Source organism: Podarcis raffonei, chromosome 5 (genome assembly GCF_027172205.1).
Source record: "Podarcis raffonei isolate rPodRaf1 chromosome 5, rPodRaf1.pri, whole genome shotgun sequence".
Classification (NCBI taxonomy): domain Eukaryota; kingdom Metazoa; phylum Chordata; class Lepidosauria; order Squamata; family Lacertidae; genus Podarcis; species Podarcis raffonei.
In genome coordinates, this window is record NC_070606.1 from 35,212,582 (window position 1) to 35,232,485 (window position 19,904).

The window sequence follows — 19,904 nt, forward strand, 5'->3', positions numbered from 1 at the left end:
TATCCGCCTCATTTTTACTTATTTCTTCGTCCCTCAGGCTTTCTGTGAGTGCAGGAGGCTACAGTGGGGAGGAAAGAGCCAGACAACCGATTTTGCCTCTAGCCTCACCCACTATTAGCATGTAGCCTCTGGAAGGTTACCCAGAAGAGGATGCAGTCCTTGGGCTGAAGAAAGTTCCCCACTCCTCAGCAATGATGCCATTGGCATAAACAGCCCGACAATATAGCCTTTCCCTGTCTGATCATTGACATTCCCAATGAGCAGTGTTGGAGAATATAATTTTAACTAAAAGCCTGTGATAACCACGATACCTGAAATTTAATCAGGCTACATACGTACCGAATATGAGCAAAGGTGTCTCTTCTTTTCTCATACCTCCAACCCATGGTTGCCTCTTTATATATTAACTGGCATATTGCCATATGCCTATTATATTACAGTATATGTTGTGTATTTCACATTGTTTTAACCTACACAGATCAATTGTATTTCCAATGTTATTATTAAACTCTTTCCTGTTCCTGTTTTGCTGAATTCCTTCTACTATTGCTTAGAAGATCTATTAGAAGATCTTTATTTAAGACAACGAAACCTTCTGCTTTCCAGACTATTTTTTCCTCACATGGTGTGAGATTCCTTACTTCTGCTCTCTTACAAGAGCTTGAGTATTTGCAAATACTGAAAAAAGGCAAGTGAAGACTAGAATTTTTATTTATTTGCTTTCTTTTTTTAGTATATGAAATTATAACCCCTTGAGAGATGAAGTTTTAAAATCCCATATAGAATATTCTCTCCCATTTGTTTTGCTCTTTGAAACTCTGTGCTATTGCGCAGTGGAACTGAGAGGGATATTTTAGATGCTAAAGGTTGTGTGTGCTTTAGGATTTGAAGGCACATGAGAGCACCATCATGCTGAAACTAAGTAGCTCTGGCCAGTGCCTGGATAAGTGACAGCCTGGTAGCAACAAGTATGCTGCCTTGGGTTCCATGATGGAAGAAAGGTGGGATAGAAAAGTATAAAAACCCTAGGACTACCACATCTGCTCTTCCTGCTTGCCAACCCTGTCATACACCCATCTTCCCCAACACCTGACCAACTGCTCCTCCCTTTACACCTCACTTACTCCCTTGCCTAACCCATCACAGCTCAGCTCAACCACTCCCCTCATAGCTCTCCTCAACTCCTTTCAAAGGAGGGGAAGGTGTTACAGAAAGTTTCTAAAGTGCTTCCTCCCACCTTTAAACCTCACTGCACCTGTATATAATGGAAGGAGAGATGCTTCACCACTCTCTCCCTCTTTTCAGCTGTTCGTCTGGGATGTGTGACACCCTGTTGTCATGCTTCAGGTCATGTGGCCTCCTACTGGTAGCCATGTGAACTACAGTAGGATAACAACCTTACATTTCAATGTACATAGGAAGAAATGCTGGTTTCATTTTGCTGCACTTTCTCTTGCTCTTGTTTTCTAAGCCATATCCATTGTGTTGGTGAATAATCAGTCCCTGTTTGCTTCCCCACCCATGGTGGGGTACTTCTGAATGGTTGAAACTACAGCAACCTAATACTGTAGTTGCCTGGTAAAAATTAATAATATTAGAGACTGATAATCTATCTCTACATTTGTCTTATTGTATTGCTTATGACTTTACTCTTTACAATATGGGCATTTCTTGTGAGCTTTATAATTCCATATAAACTTGATAATTTGTGACTGGGTTTTGTTTAGCAACTGCCATACCAGGTAGTGTAAGGAAAATAAATGGTATTGTATGCAGTACCTTCATATTATCATTGCAGCCATTCCCAGACATGGTGTGTGTGTGTGTGTGTGTGTGTGTGTGTGTGTGTGTGTGTGTAATGGAATCAAAATGCATATCACTTACACTAGCAACTGACATTAAACTAAACTGCAAACTTTCTGGGGACACAGAACAGTCACACCCAGTCGGAATGGGAAAGAGTTGAAGGAAAGCAATGGAAATGATAAATAGTTCAGAAGCATGCCACATGAGGAAAAGTCAAAGGCACTTGGTTTGTTTAGCTAAGAGAAAAGAAGATTAAGGTGAGAGTGGATAGCAATAGCTTACATTGATATGCTTTAAATAGTCCATTGGTTCATTGGTTCTTTTGTAGTTGCAAGAATTTTATTATGATGAGGTAGCTCTGAAGGTCAATGAATCCATTACTAGCCTGTACAGTAATAAATCTTAGTATGCCTCAATGCCAGCCTTAACAGACCATGGTGTGTTTTGGGGTAATAACTACTGGGAGAAATTACTGCAAAATTTACTGATCTTCCATTTTGAGAGAAACCATTTTGTTGATGTAGTATTTAGCTCTTATTCTAAGGGCAAGATTGCAGTCTTGTTTAAGAATATTCAGATCCAGTTATTATGTTAGTTACAAGAGTTTAATGTGTTGGGTTTTTTGCCTTGATTTGAGGATAGTAAGAAGATAGTAGCTGTCCTTTAGTTGATTTTTTTGGATAACATTTCCCCCCCTATTTTTGGAAGATAATTCTTAGGAATAGTTTGACCCCTTTGTTGGAAGTATAGTCCGTAGTAAGATGTGAACGTGGAAATTATAGTTCAAAGTGAGTTTCTTCTACTTCCAGTGTAATTATTCTCCCCACGCCACCTTGGTGTTTAAATCACTAATCTCAGTTGGTATGTACAGCATCAGAAGCATATTGGTGTGTGATAATTACCTGTAAATTGTATTTTGCTTTGCTATGAAGGTCCTCAGTAACATATTGTTATTATTAATATTATTAATAATAATAATATTGCCTTAATAAGGCTTAATAGGCCATGAAAGTAATGAATGCATCTCATGGAAATTAGATTAATTTAATACATAAATTACTGAAGTGGATTTCTAAAGCTTAAGTGTTCCATATGTAGATAAGGTTCTCTTTTATTTACAATGCTTCCACTTTTCCCAGGGATGTAAGAATGTCTTGTTGTTAATTGGCAGCAATAAACTTTTGTAGTTTGTCTTCTAAAAAGAGCCACTTAGACAGTTTGCAGTAGTTTCTCTGGCTGTCCTCCCCCTTTTATTTGGGAACCTTCAGCTGACATAGATGAGCAACAATGTAGATGCTTTTTATTGCAGGCTGTCATATTAAAAAGATGTCATGATAAAAAGATACCTGAAACTTACATACAGATTATTCTTCTTGCAAAGCTATACAAGCAACTTTCCTCTTACGACATCCTGAGATCTGGCAAGTGGATACAATCTGATGCTTGAATGATGAAGAATTGGTGACATGCTAAAGGAATGTTAGACTGTTTTATAGGGATGAAGGACTTCGATGTTCCAGTGAAATAATCAAAATAATATGAGGAAGTGGCTCAAGACATGATGAAATCCAGGATGTATCAGAAGCAGACAAAACAATTTACAATGGAGAAACCACTTCCAGTCAGTGTAGACATTACTTGAGCTAGACCAATGGTCTTATGTAGTCTAAGGCAGCGTTTTCTGTTCCTATGTTCACTATATTAAGGCAAAGATATATTGGTTACAGTGAATATTGCAATCAGTAAGCATAATTAAACCACATCATATTGTTATAAATGAGTACAGTGGTACCTCGGTTTAAGAACAGTCCGGTTTAAGAACAATTCGGTTTACAAACTTCGCAAAACCAGAAATAGTGTCCTGGTTTGAGAACTTTACCTCAGTCTAAGAACAGAATCTGAACGGTGGAAGTGCACTGGTGGCGGGAGGCCTCATTAGGGAAAGCGTGCCTTGGTTTAAGAATGGTTTTGGTTTAAGAACAGACTTCTAGAATAGATTAAGTTTGTAAACCGAGGTACCACCGTACAATATATAATACAATATTCCCCGTAAGGGTTCCAGTAAATTTGGATTACAGCTTTTCCAACAAAAAGTTCCAGGTTCAATCCCAGGAATCTCCAGGCATGTCTGAGAGTGATTCCTGTCTAAAACACTGGAGAAACCCTGGTTGTCAGTCAGTGCAGACAGTACTGAACTAGATAAGCAGACTGACTCTGTATAAGACATCACCATGGGTTTCTATTTTAAATGTGTACTTCCAAAATTTTCCAAGGTGTTCTAAATTTAATATATCTCAGATATAATGATGGAAAGTCCCTGAGGTCTCTGAAGTGACAGATATTCTTCATATCTTATTGAGCACAATTAAAACAAATGCACCCAGCATTAAACACTTAGGCATCTGATGCAATGACATGGTGGAAGGTATCTCATTTTACTGTGCCCAGTTGGTTGACGTTCCATTCCCTCTCTTTCTAGATAATAGGAAAGTTTTTATTGTTTCGAATACTGGAATCTGTCCCTCGATGTGTTAATTTGGCTGGCAAGTTTGGTTGGACCTTTTAAAATATTTGACTGAGTTGCAAACCATTCATTCATATTCACATTTCTTATTTTGCTCCCAGTGATGAGTAGAGAGAGGGACTCTAGGTTCTTCACACACACGCACACAGAGGTGGAATTTGTTTTGTTATTTTGTTTTTACATAGCCTTGCTTAATATTCTTTACCCTGAGAAAGGGGCAATAGTTCACAAGGTATTTTGCAGTATACTGTCAGAAGGAAATTGGCAGGAAGGCAATTTGGTGTGACAAAGGATGTCATAAGAACATTCCGTATATCTGTAGCAGTATGTCAGTTATATCATCTCAGAACTGAGTACCTAATCATGGAATTTGTTTATTATAGTGTACAGTAAGGCATGAAATAATTGATGCCACACAGCTACATGTTGCTTTAAAAATATTGGATGTTATACAATAGTTCCAGATGTGAATTACTGGCAGAACTAGTCTAATTTAGCTTCTAGTATATAGTGGATGTTAGAAGAGAGAGTCAGCATGGTGTAGTGGTTAAGAGCGGTGGACTCGTAATCTGGCGCTTCCCCGCTCCTCCACATGCAGCTGCTGGGTGACCTTGGGCTAGTCACACTTCTCTGAAGTCTCTTAGCCTCACTCACCTCACAGAGTGTTTGTTGTGGGGGAGGAAGGGAAAGGAGATTGTTAGCCGCTTTGAGACTCCTTAAGGGGAGTGAAAAGCTGGATATCAAATCCAAACAACAACAACAACAACAACAACTTCTTCTTCTTCTTCTTCTTCTTCTTCTTCTTCTTCTTCTTCTCATAACCACCTACAGCTTAATCAGTTTGCTCTTCTATTCCCATGCTGTACCACTGCTCAGAAGTAAATTTTCTTTTCAATGGGACTTTCTTTCACATAGGTGTTCCAAGGATTGCCTCCCAAAGTGCTGAACTGTGTTTTTAAGTTGCTTTAACCATCTTAGCTGTCCTTCATTTTCTCTGCACTGAACTTAAGGGTTCACAATTCTAATGAACTGTGTAGAAGTCTTGATTCTGCATCTGCATACAGACAGTGCACAAGCTTGGGTGCATTGGTATAATGAGGATTCTACATGCCTTATGTTGTAGTTGGATGTGGTCTCCCAGCCCATGCGTTAGTCTTCTGCACACTTGACAGGGAAGACTCGGCTACAGAAACCTGTTTCTGCAGACAGATTGTATTTGCTAAATCAGGATGGTAGTGTTGGCATTTTTAAAAAAGATCAGCACGTAATGCAGCTTTGAGTATGAATATAATTTATCCCCACCTTGCCACTGAAATAACTCAAGGCAGTAAAAACACATAAATAAAAATAATTAAAGCTCCAGGAAGTTAAGACAAAACACTAAAGAGGCAAAATGGCAGCTAGTTAAAACATCAGAGTAGTATAAAATTACATGAGATTTTTCTTTTTTTAAAGGGCCTGCCTAAACAAAGCTGTCTTAACCAACTAATAACATCTAAAAAATGAAGGTTCCAGATGAAGCCCCAGTGGTCAGCGGTGGCCCAGAAAGGCCCTCTAACACTTTGCAGCCACTCTTGCTTCATCCCATTTTGTCACACAGAGAAGGGCCTCTTCACTGGGTCTTAGGAAGCAGGTATTCCTTAAGATTTCCAGGATTTGGACTGTGCCGGGCTTTATGGGTGGTGATCAGCCCTTTGAATCAGTCTCAGAAATGTTTTACTAAACAAGAGCACCTGTTCTGAAATGTAAGCAATATGCTTTCACCAGCAAATGGGATGGTCCCGTGAGCAACTTTGCTGTCACATTTTAGACCAATGCAAGGTTCTGAAGGTTATTCAAAGGCAGCCCCATATACAGCCTTATGAAGTGTATGTGATAGGATTTGCCTTTTCCAGCTTCATATATGACATCCAGCTCTCCCAGGTTTCAGACAGGAATGAACTTGGGAACTCTTGCAAGAAAAGCAGTTGCTCATCTATGCAGTTATGTCCCTTTCCCATTTTCTTGTGGGCAGTCACACCAGCAGCTGCTGGCATGATTTGGGCTGTAGAGCTTCAAGAGATCTCCCTGTTCAAAGTTTTTTATTTGGTTTCACAGAAGGGCTATATAATTTCATGTGGGTTTTAGAAAAAGTCTAAGAAAACAGCTTAGCCTAAATGAGACTGCTACAGGGTAATAGGCTTAAGGAATGTAGCCTTGATGCATATTTTCAGTCCCTGAAAACTGTACTACTGAAAATGAGGGGCATAAGGGCTGAACTCTTAAAAAAAACTTGTCTGGCTAATAAATCATTGCTTAGAGAAGGCAGTGCTAGCAATCATACCAGCACACCAGTGTTATACTAGCGTTTCAGGAAGACACATTGGTATACCCTTCAACATTTCTCTGGTGAAAATAGGGACACCCCATTCCATAATGAAAATATTACCATTTATAGCCCATGCATCTTCCTGGGTTGCCTCGGCAGCTTCCAACAAATATAAAAACATAATAAAACATTAAACATTTAAAAAAACCTTCCCTGTATAGGATTGCCTTCAGACAGCTCGGGAGTTGGATAACTCCATACCCTCCAACATTTCATCTCCATACCCTCCAACATTTCATCTCCATACCCTCCAACATTTCTCCAATGAAAATAGGGACGTCCTAAGGAGAAGCAAGACATTCTGGAATCAAATCATTAACCAGGACAGCTTCTCTAAATCAGGGATGTTCCTGGAAAATAAGGACACTTGGAGGGTCTGCATTGGTACTAAGGTTTTGTTTTAACTGATATCATTCAGTAATTTTTACTAATTAACAAGGTAACTAGGCTTCAGGAGAGCTGACATATTATATGGAAGATTCCAACAGACAAAATTTTGCTAACCTCTAGCTGATGAGCAGTCTCTTCCTTGGATGCCTCTGGTGTAATTTCCCCCTCCCCTCATACTGATGATGTGATTTTCTAACATGCACTTAAAGAGAGTGCTATTGTACAACTTTAGTTTGTCCACCTAGCAATTTTCTTTTTCCCTTGGTGGTAGGTTTGCAGTTAAAGGCCTTCTCTGGTCCCTCAGAATATTATAGATGGGACTGGTAAATTACTTACTACTATCACACCTGACAGTTCCTGAAAGAATATTTAACCTTTCCAGTTCTGTCATCTTGATGGCACTAACTATATAACTCATTGCTACCAAGCCTTCTTGTGCATTTGTTCCAGAGAAAGAGGGAGGCGGCTTTTCTCATGTCCTAAAAGGCCATAAGAGGAAATGCCTACTTAATGCACACATAGGATGTGTTTTGTTGGGTTTTGGAAATGCCAACTTCCTACCCTTTACTGCAGCCTCTAAATTATTATTTGAAGTGTCTTTATCTGCAGTTTGGGTCTCAACACTAATCCCTTGGCTGTGTGTTCCACAGGCTAGCTAGATGTGCATTATCCATTTAAAGCACATGACTTTGCCCAAATAATCCTAGGAACTGTGGTTTGTTAAGTATGCTGGGAATTGTAGCTCTGTGAGGGGGCAAATCTGGGATTCTTTGGGGGAAGCAATGTGATTTAAAAGAGCTTTGAATTATTTTATTTTTCAGGGAGTTTCGCAGGACTCAATAAAGCACACAGATTGAAATAATGTAGATGTGCAGAAGGTATATTTTAATTGAGATTTGCCCATGTGAGAAGGAGGTGGCAGTTGAAAGCTATTTATGCTGTACATCTCCTGATTCAGACAATCAGACTTCTACAAAGATTGGCTGTGCTTGGTAGCCCACACTCTTTCTAGTAGCCAGCAGGGCTTTGCTTTCTTGCTTCTTGATCCACAGAAGTCTTTTAAACAAGCATTGCCTGAAACACACTGGACTACTTTGAGAATAAAATCTATATTTTTTCAGCATCTTGACATACATTCTCTCTTGTCTTGGGGTTCATTTTGGATGCTTTCTGTTCACTGCATATCCTTTGCTGTTGGTTGCCATGATTAAATTTCTGATTGCACCAACACTCATATTTTTATAACCTTGAGGAGAGGTTTTTTAAAAAAATATGTTTTAAACATTTTGAATTAAGTAAGGGAAGACTGCTACCTCAAATCAGCATTCTGAAAATGCCACCTGTTATTGAGACATACTGTGATGACTTACCTTACACCATTCCTCATTGATCAAGCAATGACCTTCATGAATAAATGCACCATTGTTATAGCACTACCACAAACAGAATATTCATTATCACCGGATGTACTGTTAAGTCAAACACTATACTTTTCAATGGAGTGCTTTCATGGCATTTGGTTGAAGGTCAGCATATGCTGGTAACTGAATGACGAAAGATCACAGGTATGGGCATGAATGAGCTTACTGAATGTTTCAAACCACAATTGTAGGAAAGCCGTTTCATTGCATCTGCATTACATTCTTCAACAAAATCACAGTTCTATGAAGAGCTTTTTAAATCATGGGAATAAAAACAATAGACTGTGGGTTCTGTATTGTTGGAGGTGATAGACATAGGCGTGACATGTGTAAAACTGTGTTTTCCAAGAAAAACCAAATACTTTGTTTTGAGTGCTGGAAATCGAACTTGCCCTGAAACTTGAAGTGCATCTTTGAGGGGGGAAATTAGTTGGATGCCCCCATAACTACTGAAACAGGTTAATTCTTTATTTTTGCAAGCATCACATCTGTGCTCTGCTGATTTTATCTGCCCATTTTCATCTAAGCCATCCTAATTTTGCCATCTGTGCTGCTTTGGGGCTTGTGTGAGGACTTATCACCTCCAGGGTAGAAAGAGGCTGCTCCACTTTAGAATGTCAGTCTTTTACATTTATAGTTTCCTCCCGGAGGGCATAACTTTTCTTCAGTCCCTGGTGGAGGGACTGTATGCCAGCAATGGGTGAGCAAGAGCCAAAGTAGATGAATGAAATAGTCTTGATCAGACATGGGTCCCTTGAACACAAGTAGACTGGTGAATCTATTCCATCCCATGTCTGGGTGGATATTTTTAAAGAAAAAAAATCATTTAAAACACTTTAGAAATCCACATGTTTTCAACAGGTTTGAAATTAACAGCTTTTGAATGAACATTTATGAGGTCCAAAAGAGGTTACATCATACTTCTTTTCTTTTACATAAAAGAACCTGTTGAAAATGTCTGAGTAAATACGCCCTGGAAGTGGCAGTCCATTGTTGCATGTCCCCGCCTTTCTCTTTCCTTCCCTTCCCTGTACAGTATATGACTACCAGGGACTTTGTGGGTGGAGTTGAAAACTTGGAGCAAAAAGCTCCTGGACGCATTGGTACGTTATGATATATTACACCTTCTCAGATAATCATACAGAGAAAAAGACATTGCAAGCAGCTAGAAGGCAGGCAGGCAGGCAGGCAGGCAGGCAAGCAAGCAAGCAAGAAAGAAAGAAAGAAAGAAAGAAAGAAAGCCCACTTCATACAAATTTAAAGCATAACTAGCTGCATTCTGGAAAGGTCTGTAGACACATGATCCAATCCACATGTCTACATTCTGTTCTGGGCATGATATGTCAGATGCAGACTGGATAGGTTTGCTCCAAATTTTGCAGTGTGCTAAAATCCCCCCCCTTCTCCAAATATGTCTACCATATTTGCATAGTCCAAGAACACACAAAACCTAGGGTTGCCACATTTCAAAAAGTGAAAATCCGAACACAAAAATTGTTGAGCTTCTTTTACAAGATCTCTTTTAAAAAATGCATTTTTGATCTATTCTTAAGGGAATTTGCCAAAATCTACACTTCCAGCATGGGTTGCCATATGTCTGGATTTCCCCGGACATTTCAGCAAATTCCACCCAGACACTCTTTGCTGTGACTGAATCCTGGCTATGTCCAAGAAATTCCAGATGTATGGCAACCCTACAAAACCACCTAATGGATGTAAGCGATTTTAAGCTATTGACAAACTTACCTAAAGTTTGATTGTATTATTTGCATTGTATATACATGGAATGCTTATTGGAGTAGCAGTATAATGGTGATTGTTTGCTATGCATTTTTAGAAACTGAAAAATAGAGTTAAGAAGTAAATGCAAACACACAAACATGCACACAACCAGGCAAAAGGACTTCAGGTGTGTGTGGAGCAGGGCAAATGAGGGGTGTGGCCTGTGGGAGAATGGGTGTGGCGTAGTAAGAGTCCCAAGAACCAAATAGAGAAGCCTGGAGGGCCATATTTGCCCCCTGAATTTCAGATTCTCTAATCCCTGATCTACTCTTAGCAGCAAGTTTCTGCCATTAAGAAGGGTGCTGTTTTGATAGCCTTTTGGTAAACCTTGTTTACCAATATTTGACTGATTTCCATAGGATCCAGAACCTGCTTGAGATAGAGAATTCAGGATATATGAACCAATAGTCCTTCATAGTAAAATAAAGAATTATCCATTTTTGCAGATCTGGTATTTTTACCTTCAACTGACACCAGTATCTAAAATCCTTCTGAAACTCTCCTGCATCCAATATTTAAACCAAGGAGTTTTGTGTACTCATCATACAATATTTACTGCCATGGGGAGAAAATTATGAAAGCAATTACTTAGAAATGGGGAGGGGCACAGTCAACTTGTCTCTCTGTGTTCTGTTTACCCAAAACAGATAGTGTGCATTTTTTCCTTCTGCCAAAGGCCAGTGGCAAGCAAATAACATTCTCTAATAAAATATTCTCTAAGTGTAAGCAATGACTACTAGCTTCTTGAAAAATAAGCCACGCATCATATTCATATCTCTCCGAAAGGCTCTCTGCAAGCAAACTGATTCTGTTATTAAGCTATATTTTTGTTTGTTCTGAAAATAGTGGTTGGGAGCATAACTTGTCCAAGGAACAATATCAGCTTTCAAAATCATAGCAGTATAGCATCCACCATAAACATGGGAGGGTTTTCAGTGATTTTTGTGTGGGTGTTTTTAAGCTGAGACAGAGTGTGACTGAGTTAAATAATCCAACAAACTTCATGGCCCAAACAAGCCAGCATTTGAATCCAAGTCGTCCAAGTGCAAACAGCCTAACAGCTCTGCCATCCTGGCTCTCATATGCAGGCAATTATTTCATAATTGTATCTGCCAGATACATTTTTTGTGGGGTGCGTGGTTCTTTAATCCCCTTTGCAACAAAATCAGTAAAAATACAAACTGCTTTTAAAAAAATATCCAAGAAGTGTGATAAATGGAAAAAAAGAATTTGAAAAATATGTGTACATGTTGCTGTGGGTTGTGTTCATCAGTTGTTGCAATCAGTTATATTTTTATAGTCTTCAGTGAGCCATTTATAATTTAAATAAAAATAAATCTAAGCCATGTATCTTTTCTCTCTACCCATGAATTTGATTAATTGCTGTATTGGCACACAACATGCTTTCCATATGGTACAGTAATTTACTGTTTTTAACTAATACCATATTAATTAAAATTATTAACCCAGGTCACCCTGAAATCCATGGCAACAGAAGAGATGCAATATAACTAAAATCTCTTGATTAACAGAGAGGCCATCCAGGAAAAACACTATGGTGCTCTTGTGCAGTCCCCATTCATTTCATTGACACACAAGCAGTTCAGCATTTTGGTGAGTTGTGAACACTGGCGCTTCCTTTCCCCTCGGCCAGGATCCAAGTGCCAACCCCACCCTCCACCACCTATGGGATGCTCCCATTGTTGCCAATGGGTAACAGGATGTCGGCAAGGTCTAAAGAGCTAAAGCCCTCTTTGCTCACTTTGGTCCTGGTCCTATTCATGTTTTTGTGGTACTTTTTATAAGGGCATTTATTGTTTAAATGCAACCATGTAAAGTTTGACCCTCGGGGAGAACTGTACCCCAGTGTTAAAAAAAAACCCCCACTATCTGAAATCCTGGAGAGCTGCTGCTGGGTAGTATTGGTGGTTGTGGTGGTAATAATAATAATAATAATAATAATAATAATAATAATAATAATAATATAGACAGTAGTAAGCTGGATGGCCAATGGTCTGAATCAGTATAATGCATCTTCCTATATTCCAGTGTTCATTGGACTTCTTCACCAAATGGTTCTGATTGATACTAAGCTTTGCCATTCATTTTCTGAGGAACATATTTCTAGAATATCAAGAGTTGTGCCGTAATGCTCTAGATAACTCCTGCAGTGCTACACTAGTGAAGAAAGAACCAGCAGTTGTTCCCATCAGAAGACAGGGTGTCATGTTTTGCTTCTGGGAGTTGTAAAAACTATTCTCACAAGTGTATGTTGTGTGACGGAGATGAAACAGATTTTTGATGTAGGAATGGCACCAACGCTGAAGTGTGGGCTTGATATTTCATTAAGTTTGAAAAATTGCAGATTTTGAAAAATTGGAATGAGAGAGAGTATGGGCAATTGAATTTCAGTGATAGAATTTTGAAATCAATTTTAGAATGTTTATATCTGACAAATGCATACAGAATGATTAAGTCTTGTTAACATTCTAATGACCATAGTTCTGAATAAGCATACAGTGGTACCTCGCAAGACGAATGCCTCGCAAGATGAAAAACGCGCAAGACGAAAGAGTTTTCCGTTTTTTGAGTCGTTCTGCAAGACGAATTTCCCTATGGGCTTGCTTTGCAAGATGAAACGTCTTGCGAGATCTTGCCAGTTTGTTTCCTTTTTCTTAAAGCCGCTAAGCCGCTAATAGCCACTAAGCCGCTAATAGCCGTGCTTTGCAAGACGAAAAAACCGCAAGACGAAGAGACTCGCGGAACGGATTAATTTTGTCTTGCGAGGCACCACTGTAGTGCTACATGCCACTCCAATCTCTGAGCGGTCTGAGATTCCAGGGGTACCAGGCATGCTTAACAGGATCTTTGTTTCCTTTTGGAACAGTGAGGCACAGCAGAGTCTGTGGTGTCTTTATTGTACATGGTTTATTTACACATATATGCAACCTGTGTCTAGATGGAGAGAGTGCAGAGTATTCATATCCCAAGAGGGTCCTGTTCCTTCCATTGTTGCAGCTTTAGATTCCAAGAGACCCCCACACATCATGTCTAACCGCTGAAGACTGCCCACCTTGTGTTCTTGCCTGTCTTCCCCGGCTTGCATAAGTGACACATTTCCTGTTTGCTTACCTCATCATCTTTGGCCTTCTTAGGCTGTTAATCGGTGAGCCATTCCAGTGGGTACCTCTTGATGGTTCTTCTGCCAGGTGGTTTCCTGGATATGGAAAAACTGGTTTAAACTCCAATCCCTACTAGACCCAGGAATTTAGGGGTTTCCTTAGATTCTAATCCTTTACTGAATCCAGATATTTTGAGGGAGTCTTCCCCTCCCCCCAATTTATAATACAATATATACATGGGAGCCGATTGAATACTTGTGACTTGGTGGTTAAGTGATAAACAGTACTTGAAAAAGAAGGAAAAAAAGAAGATCAGCATAATCTTCTGTGGAATCGTATAGCATTGCTCCACGAGGTTGTGAAACCCATACACATATAGTTTGAATAGCACAGGGATCAGCATGAGTAGCATTTACATGTGGATTCTGAGTCTTAGAAGTACCTAATAAGTCATCCCCTCATCCTTGCAACTTGCAGTAACTTCAGTGTGGAAGCAACTAAAATTTTGGTAGGAAGTAGAGCTCCACAGTACTAAAAATTGTTCAGACGAACACCAAAACATCATATATTTCCCTCAAAATGATATCTGGCATGTGAACAAGAGAAGTTGAAGGTGACAATGAGACTGCCTTTACGATCCTGTATGCACTTACCGGGGGAGTGAGCCCCACTGAACAAGGTGGTAGTTACTTTGATGTACGTGTGGATGTGATTGTGTTGTGAAAGCCTGCAGTGTAATTTTTGCATTTCACTGTTCCCTGAAATGGTATAAAGTGCCATGGTGTGCAATTTCCTCTTGCTCATCTGAGCCAGTTTACCTCACGCTGGACGGTGCTGCTTGCCCCTACTCCTCTCAACCAGTCAGTAGCATTTTGCAGCCTTATAATTGCCACTCCTCATTTGTAACTAGTCTCACTCTCTCACATACCTGTATTTCTTTAATTTTAGAGCGCCAACCATTCATGGACTGCAGTGTGTGATTAAGCCTATTGACACTTCCAGACAGCCTGTTTATTGAGTATTCATCCTGATTTGTCTGCAGGGTGATGAGTTGGTGTTGGCTATTTAACAAACATCCCATTTTATTTGTTTGTGGGGAGGTCAGATGATGTTGCATCCTTTGGTTTCCAGTGCATTTTCCTGTCACTTAATTGCAAAAAAAGGTCAAAACTTTTGAAGAAGTGGGTTTGTTGTACAAGAGCTCTCAGTAAACTAATTGCACAGTGTGAATTGCAAGTATGATATTGAATCCTACCTAAAAATATCAGCACTCAAAGTGCCCTTAGCCTCCCTATTTTCTCTTGAGGGTTTTTTTTTAAAGGAACATTGAACTGGGAGTAGGGATAATGGATGGGATTAGCTGAATGAGCCCCATCAGTGGAAGCTCTGCACAAGGACTTCCGCTTGCACAGTGCAGCTTTCTTCCCCTCTCCTCCCTTCTGTGTCCCCACTCCTCCAAAATTGGCTCTTTGGGGTCAGGACAACCTCCAGAACAGCATGCAGGGAAAGGAGAGGGAGATTGTTCCATCTGGCAAGCTGAAATGCTTGTGCACGCAATACATTCATCCAGTAACATTGTCCGACAGGGTAGCATTGCCAGCACATCATTGAACTACATTTTTACTTGAAACCATTACTTGGATTTCTTCTTCTTCTTCTGTCTTTCAAGGGTTCCTAAGTGTGCACATCATTTTTGTTGTTGCAGTTGACACCAGTTGGAACTACCATCTTTACAGGATTCTCTGGAAACAATGGTGCCACAGACATAGATGATGGTCCCAATGGACAGATAGAGTACGTCATCCAGTACAATCCCAGCGACCCAGTATGTGAAATTCTTATTTTCAGTAAACATGTGTTGTTGGAAGAACGAAAATAAGATACAAAAGCACACTCAGTTTATCTTTAACAGAATTTGCCCTTGTTTTCTTAAATCTTTGAACATATTTTTTTTTGTAACATTTTCTCATAAGGCACTTTGAACCCAAGATTGATTTGATGTGTGTGGTGCTGGGCACAGGTATATTCATCATGGAGATAGCATCCTGGGGAGGGATGAACTGGACCTTCCTTTGCATGTGGGATTTGGAAAAGGGATTTGTATCACACATAGATTTATGAGCCCAAAAGCATTTCTTCAAGAAACCTGACATTATTCATTTTTAAGCTATTTGAGAGTGATTCTTTTTGGTGGGGGCAGAGGGAGATGTTTTAATCATACACATGTAGAACAGATTATGCATACAAGTAAAACCTGACAAAAAATGTGTGGAAGTTCTTTAGAGAAAACGAGCCATTAAAAAAAAAAAAACACCCTTCCTTGATTCTGCTGGTGGAGTTCTAGAATCCCATGTGCTGCTTCTTCCCACACTTATGCCCTTGCTGGATGTTCAAGAACCAGTCCTGAAGGTGTAAATACAACTGAATGCATAATGCTCAGCTCATATCAATTCCCTGGAAAAATAGGTCATGGCAACTGGAACTACTTGTGTAGGCAATTATGTGTGTGGACCCAAGAAGGCCATATGAGTATGGAACTTTATCCTCCATTATGCCACATGTATAATGTACTTTTAGGATGACATGGGAGGGCACCACATGTAGAATGCTTAGTGTGAACTAGAGTCATGAATGTTGGCCACTCATATGATCCATCCACTGTGAACAAGGGGTGGGATTCAGTGAGTGGGGCTCACTGATGTAGGCATTTTACATACTCAGGTCCCAACTCACTAAAGGATCTACTTGTGTAGGGGAGGAGTGTGTGATCTCCCCAGTTCCACTGGTGATGATTGACTTTTAACATGATCCGTGTGAACTGGTCCTAAGCGAGCCAAAGGTCAAGTATAGCATAGAGTTTTGGTATTAATAAAATGGCACTTTCATTTACAGCACTAAATATAAAACATAGTAGTACATCTACTTATCAGTGCATTTTATATCATTCTTAAAATTGGGCTTTGCATTCTGTTCTTTTTTAACTTACAAAAATTTCAAACCAGTGAGTTTATGTAAGTCTAATTCAGATGCATTTAGTCGATAGGATTTTTAAAAAGGTTTCCTAGTGGGCAGGTTGAAATAGTGTTATGATATGTTAGACTGACCATTTTTGGAGGAAATATTTTACTGCAGAATTAAACACCATTTTATACACAGAAAACTTTTTACCTGTTATATATATCTAAAATCATTTTAGACACCATGAGCTTTTTTTTAAAAAAAACCCACATGTTTGGATTATTGTTGCTATGCAAAGGCTCTAAATTAGTGGCAGTAAGACTATAATAATAAAACTCAGGTTAAAATAAGTACATTTTGATGAGAAGAGAAGGAATGATTACTATCATTTGTAGGTTGCTTATTATTCCAAAGTAATAGTAGACTGCATTGTGATTGAGATTATACAAAAAGCTGAGATTTGAATGGTTTGTATTCAAGAAAGTTATAGAATCAGTGTTCAAGAAAATTGATCAGGAGAATGATTGGCACACCTTTTGTTGGATTAAAATAATTACACTCACTGTTACTGCACTATTAGGCAAAAGCATGGGAAAACAATGTGTTGTGTTGCTCCATGAAACTTTGCCAAGGGTGTTGGCGGAGATGGAGAAAATACTGATATGCAAGGCTTAATATTCAGCAAAAGATGGACCTAGTTCTCACAAGCTGCGGATGATGTTGGTAAGCCCGTCTCTTGCTAAAGTATGCCATTTCAGACTGCCCATGCAGGCTCATGAGATGGAATGTTCCCCTTGCTACGTTTAAAAAGAGGTTATTATCTGTAGACTATTAGTATGTCAAAGTGAAGGCTATGTGCATAAAATATATTTTAAAATGAAAGAGAATTAAATCAGCTGCAGGCTAAAGTGGATCTGCCCAAACATAGGTTTACAAGTTGTTGTTTTTTTGCTTTAAAAAAATCCTTGCTTTTCAATATTTCTTCTATCTCCCGAACATCTTTGGTCTTTAGAAAAAAATGACATTCACTTCAGATGTTTATTCATTGTTATAGGCTTGATATGGTGAAGAAGTGATATGGTCACATCTCCACAACAGGCAAATTATGGCACCGGCACTCTTTTTTGTCTTAGCTGTGAAGGAAGTAGCTTCAAACAGAGTAGCTTCCATATCTGTAGGTGGAGTGTCCACAACATACATTAGATCTGTAGCACTCTGTGCCTCCACACACTTATGCTCCATCGTGTAAAGTCTCCCATCACTTGCAGATATCTGAATCAGTACATAGCAGTTCGAGGAATCCTTGGCTATAGAAATGATTCATTCCGGTTTAAATTTAACTGGTATCAGTGCTCAAAAGTAACTTGATCACAATTACCATACCTTGTAATGATTTTAGGTTGCACAACCTTTTAGGCAAATTACAAACTGCTCCTGGTGAGCACTTTTAGCAGGGCAATGTGGTCATTTCACAGCTTCACCAAAAGTCAATTGAGCTTATACACTTGTCTGGTATTTTTTTAAAAGCATAGAAATGTCACAGTGGGGTGAGAAATCATTCCTAAGATCCTTCCATGGTTACCTCTTTGTATAAATGCACCCCCATGAAGAAGAATAAAGATAAAACCATGGGAGAAGGCCTGTTGATTTGCCTAAAAGCTTGTGTTAATTCTTCAACAGAGGAAAGTCCAGAATTTTACCTCTACTTCATCAGACTGCAGTTTTATGCAAATTATGTACAAGTGTGTGTGACAGGGTGTTGTGACACATGCTGGCCCCTCATTCAAGGACCCATCTGCATGGGGAGAAGTCCCCTCCCTGGGTCCATTTATGCAAGCTTCCAACTACAGGTGATTGTGGTTGTGAGGGCCACATAACCACAGGAAATTTACAGCAAGAATAGTGCTGATTTTACAGTACTTCTGGGCCCATTAAGAAATCAGGCAACCCATTTGCCTTGGTTTCAACAGTCACCAGAAGCACACAAATGCAGCCTGGTCATGTGAACAGGTTCCAAATCTCCAAGAACCTCATGGTTGGTTGTGTCAGTTTTAGGTCCCATTTGCGATCACATCACTTGCTCTCCTTTGCTTCAACCAGAAACTGGGAGATATACAATGTCAGTTATATTCAGAGTAGACCCACCGGAATCAATGGACTTGTAGTTACTAATTTCAGTGGGTCTACTCTTTGCATAATCCAGTTGGATATCATCATCTGTTCCTTTCTAGCCTGAAATGTTTTAATTAGGCTTTTATTGTTGAAAGATATGTTCTTTTTTCTTGGTGGCATTTTTTTCTTTCTTTAATTGGAATAAATGTGACTCCACACTGTCATTATGCCAAGGGTCTTTCTTCTGTGGAAATTCATTAGGCCTATGGGGAAGAATGTGAGGGCAAAGTGAACTGATTGCTCACTGAAGAAAAGGAAGTGGTGTTGTCAGTTGCCACTGATGGATCTTCCTAATTTGATTACATCATTTTTTCCCCTGTGACCTATATTTCTCTTTTCTTCATTTAATTTTGGCAGACTTCAAATCGAACTTTTGATATTCCTCTTACACTGTCTGGAGCAGTAGTTTTGCGTGAGAGGCTAAATTACGAAGAAAAAACACGCTATTTTGTCATTGTCCAAGCCAATGTGAGTATGACTGACTTGTAATTTTTGGTGTCCATTGCGAATATAACTGTTTTTAAGGAAGAATAGAAACTGTATCTTCATATTGTATCTGATGGGTATTTAAATTGTCATTATCAGCACATGACTTTTTTTAATTCAAGAGGGCATTCACCCCATGCCATCATTTGATTCCTGCAGCATTGTATTTGAATGAACCATTGTAGATTAGATGCTGGAAGCAGACCTTCCATTTTACTGTAAGTCAGCAAATTATTTTGCAATCCTCAAGTGATCATCATCTGTTGATGAGATATCAAATGATTTGAATGCATGAGAATCAGCCCTATGTTTCTGCTGCCATGTAACACAATCTTTCACATATTTACTGGTTATAAAGGTGTTGGTGTTCAGTTACAAAATAGAGCCTTTTTAGTCTGGGAAGGTATAGAATGATGCATTGTAGTGTCAATGCGTTTTACTGTTCTGTTGCAGCTAGCAATACTAATTTGCTGTGAAATTAATTTAATGGCTGAAGTTTAACTGCATCCTTCAGCTCTGAAATGCAATCTTTTGAAGATGCTTTTTCTTTCACCTCCAGTTGTGTATATCAAATAGGGGTGTGTGTGAAGCATTTTCCTGACATGTTATGTAACAGATATTTCAAGCTGAGAAATAGATGCCTACATTGTACAGGCCTACATTGTACAGAGTATACCAGCTGGAAAGCTTTACTTGGAATCAGCTTTACTATTGATGTTGTCTTTGCAACCGGTGCTGGCAAAGTTTCCATTCATTGCAGAATTCTGCAAGTTACCTGCATAATTATAAATCCGCTTAAAAGGTGTCCTGAATTCCAGCCATTCTTGCGCCATATTCCATTGAGGGTGCTTCCAGACAACTCGTTTATTGAGCAA

At 39.2% G+C, this 19,904-nt stretch overlaps 1 protein-coding gene across 11 annotated transcripts in view; it reads left to right on the top strand.

Moving 5' to 3' along the window:
* Positions 1-19,904, top strand: part of PCDH15 (protocadherin related 15) — a 628,220-nt gene that overhangs the window by 384,075 nt on the left and 224,241 nt on the right. For 10 of the 11 annotated variants that reach the window (XM_053388594.1, XM_053388604.1, XM_053388603.1 and 7 more), the window contains 2 exons: positions 15,119-15,238; positions 18,901-19,011. In XM_053388594.1, coding sequence (XP_053244569.1) covers positions 15,119-15,238; positions 18,901-19,011 — 231 coding nt within the window. The remainder of the gene's footprint in view (positions 1-15,118; positions 15,239-18,900; positions 19,012-19,904) is intronic. The other variant, XM_053388605.1, reaches the window with a different exon arrangement.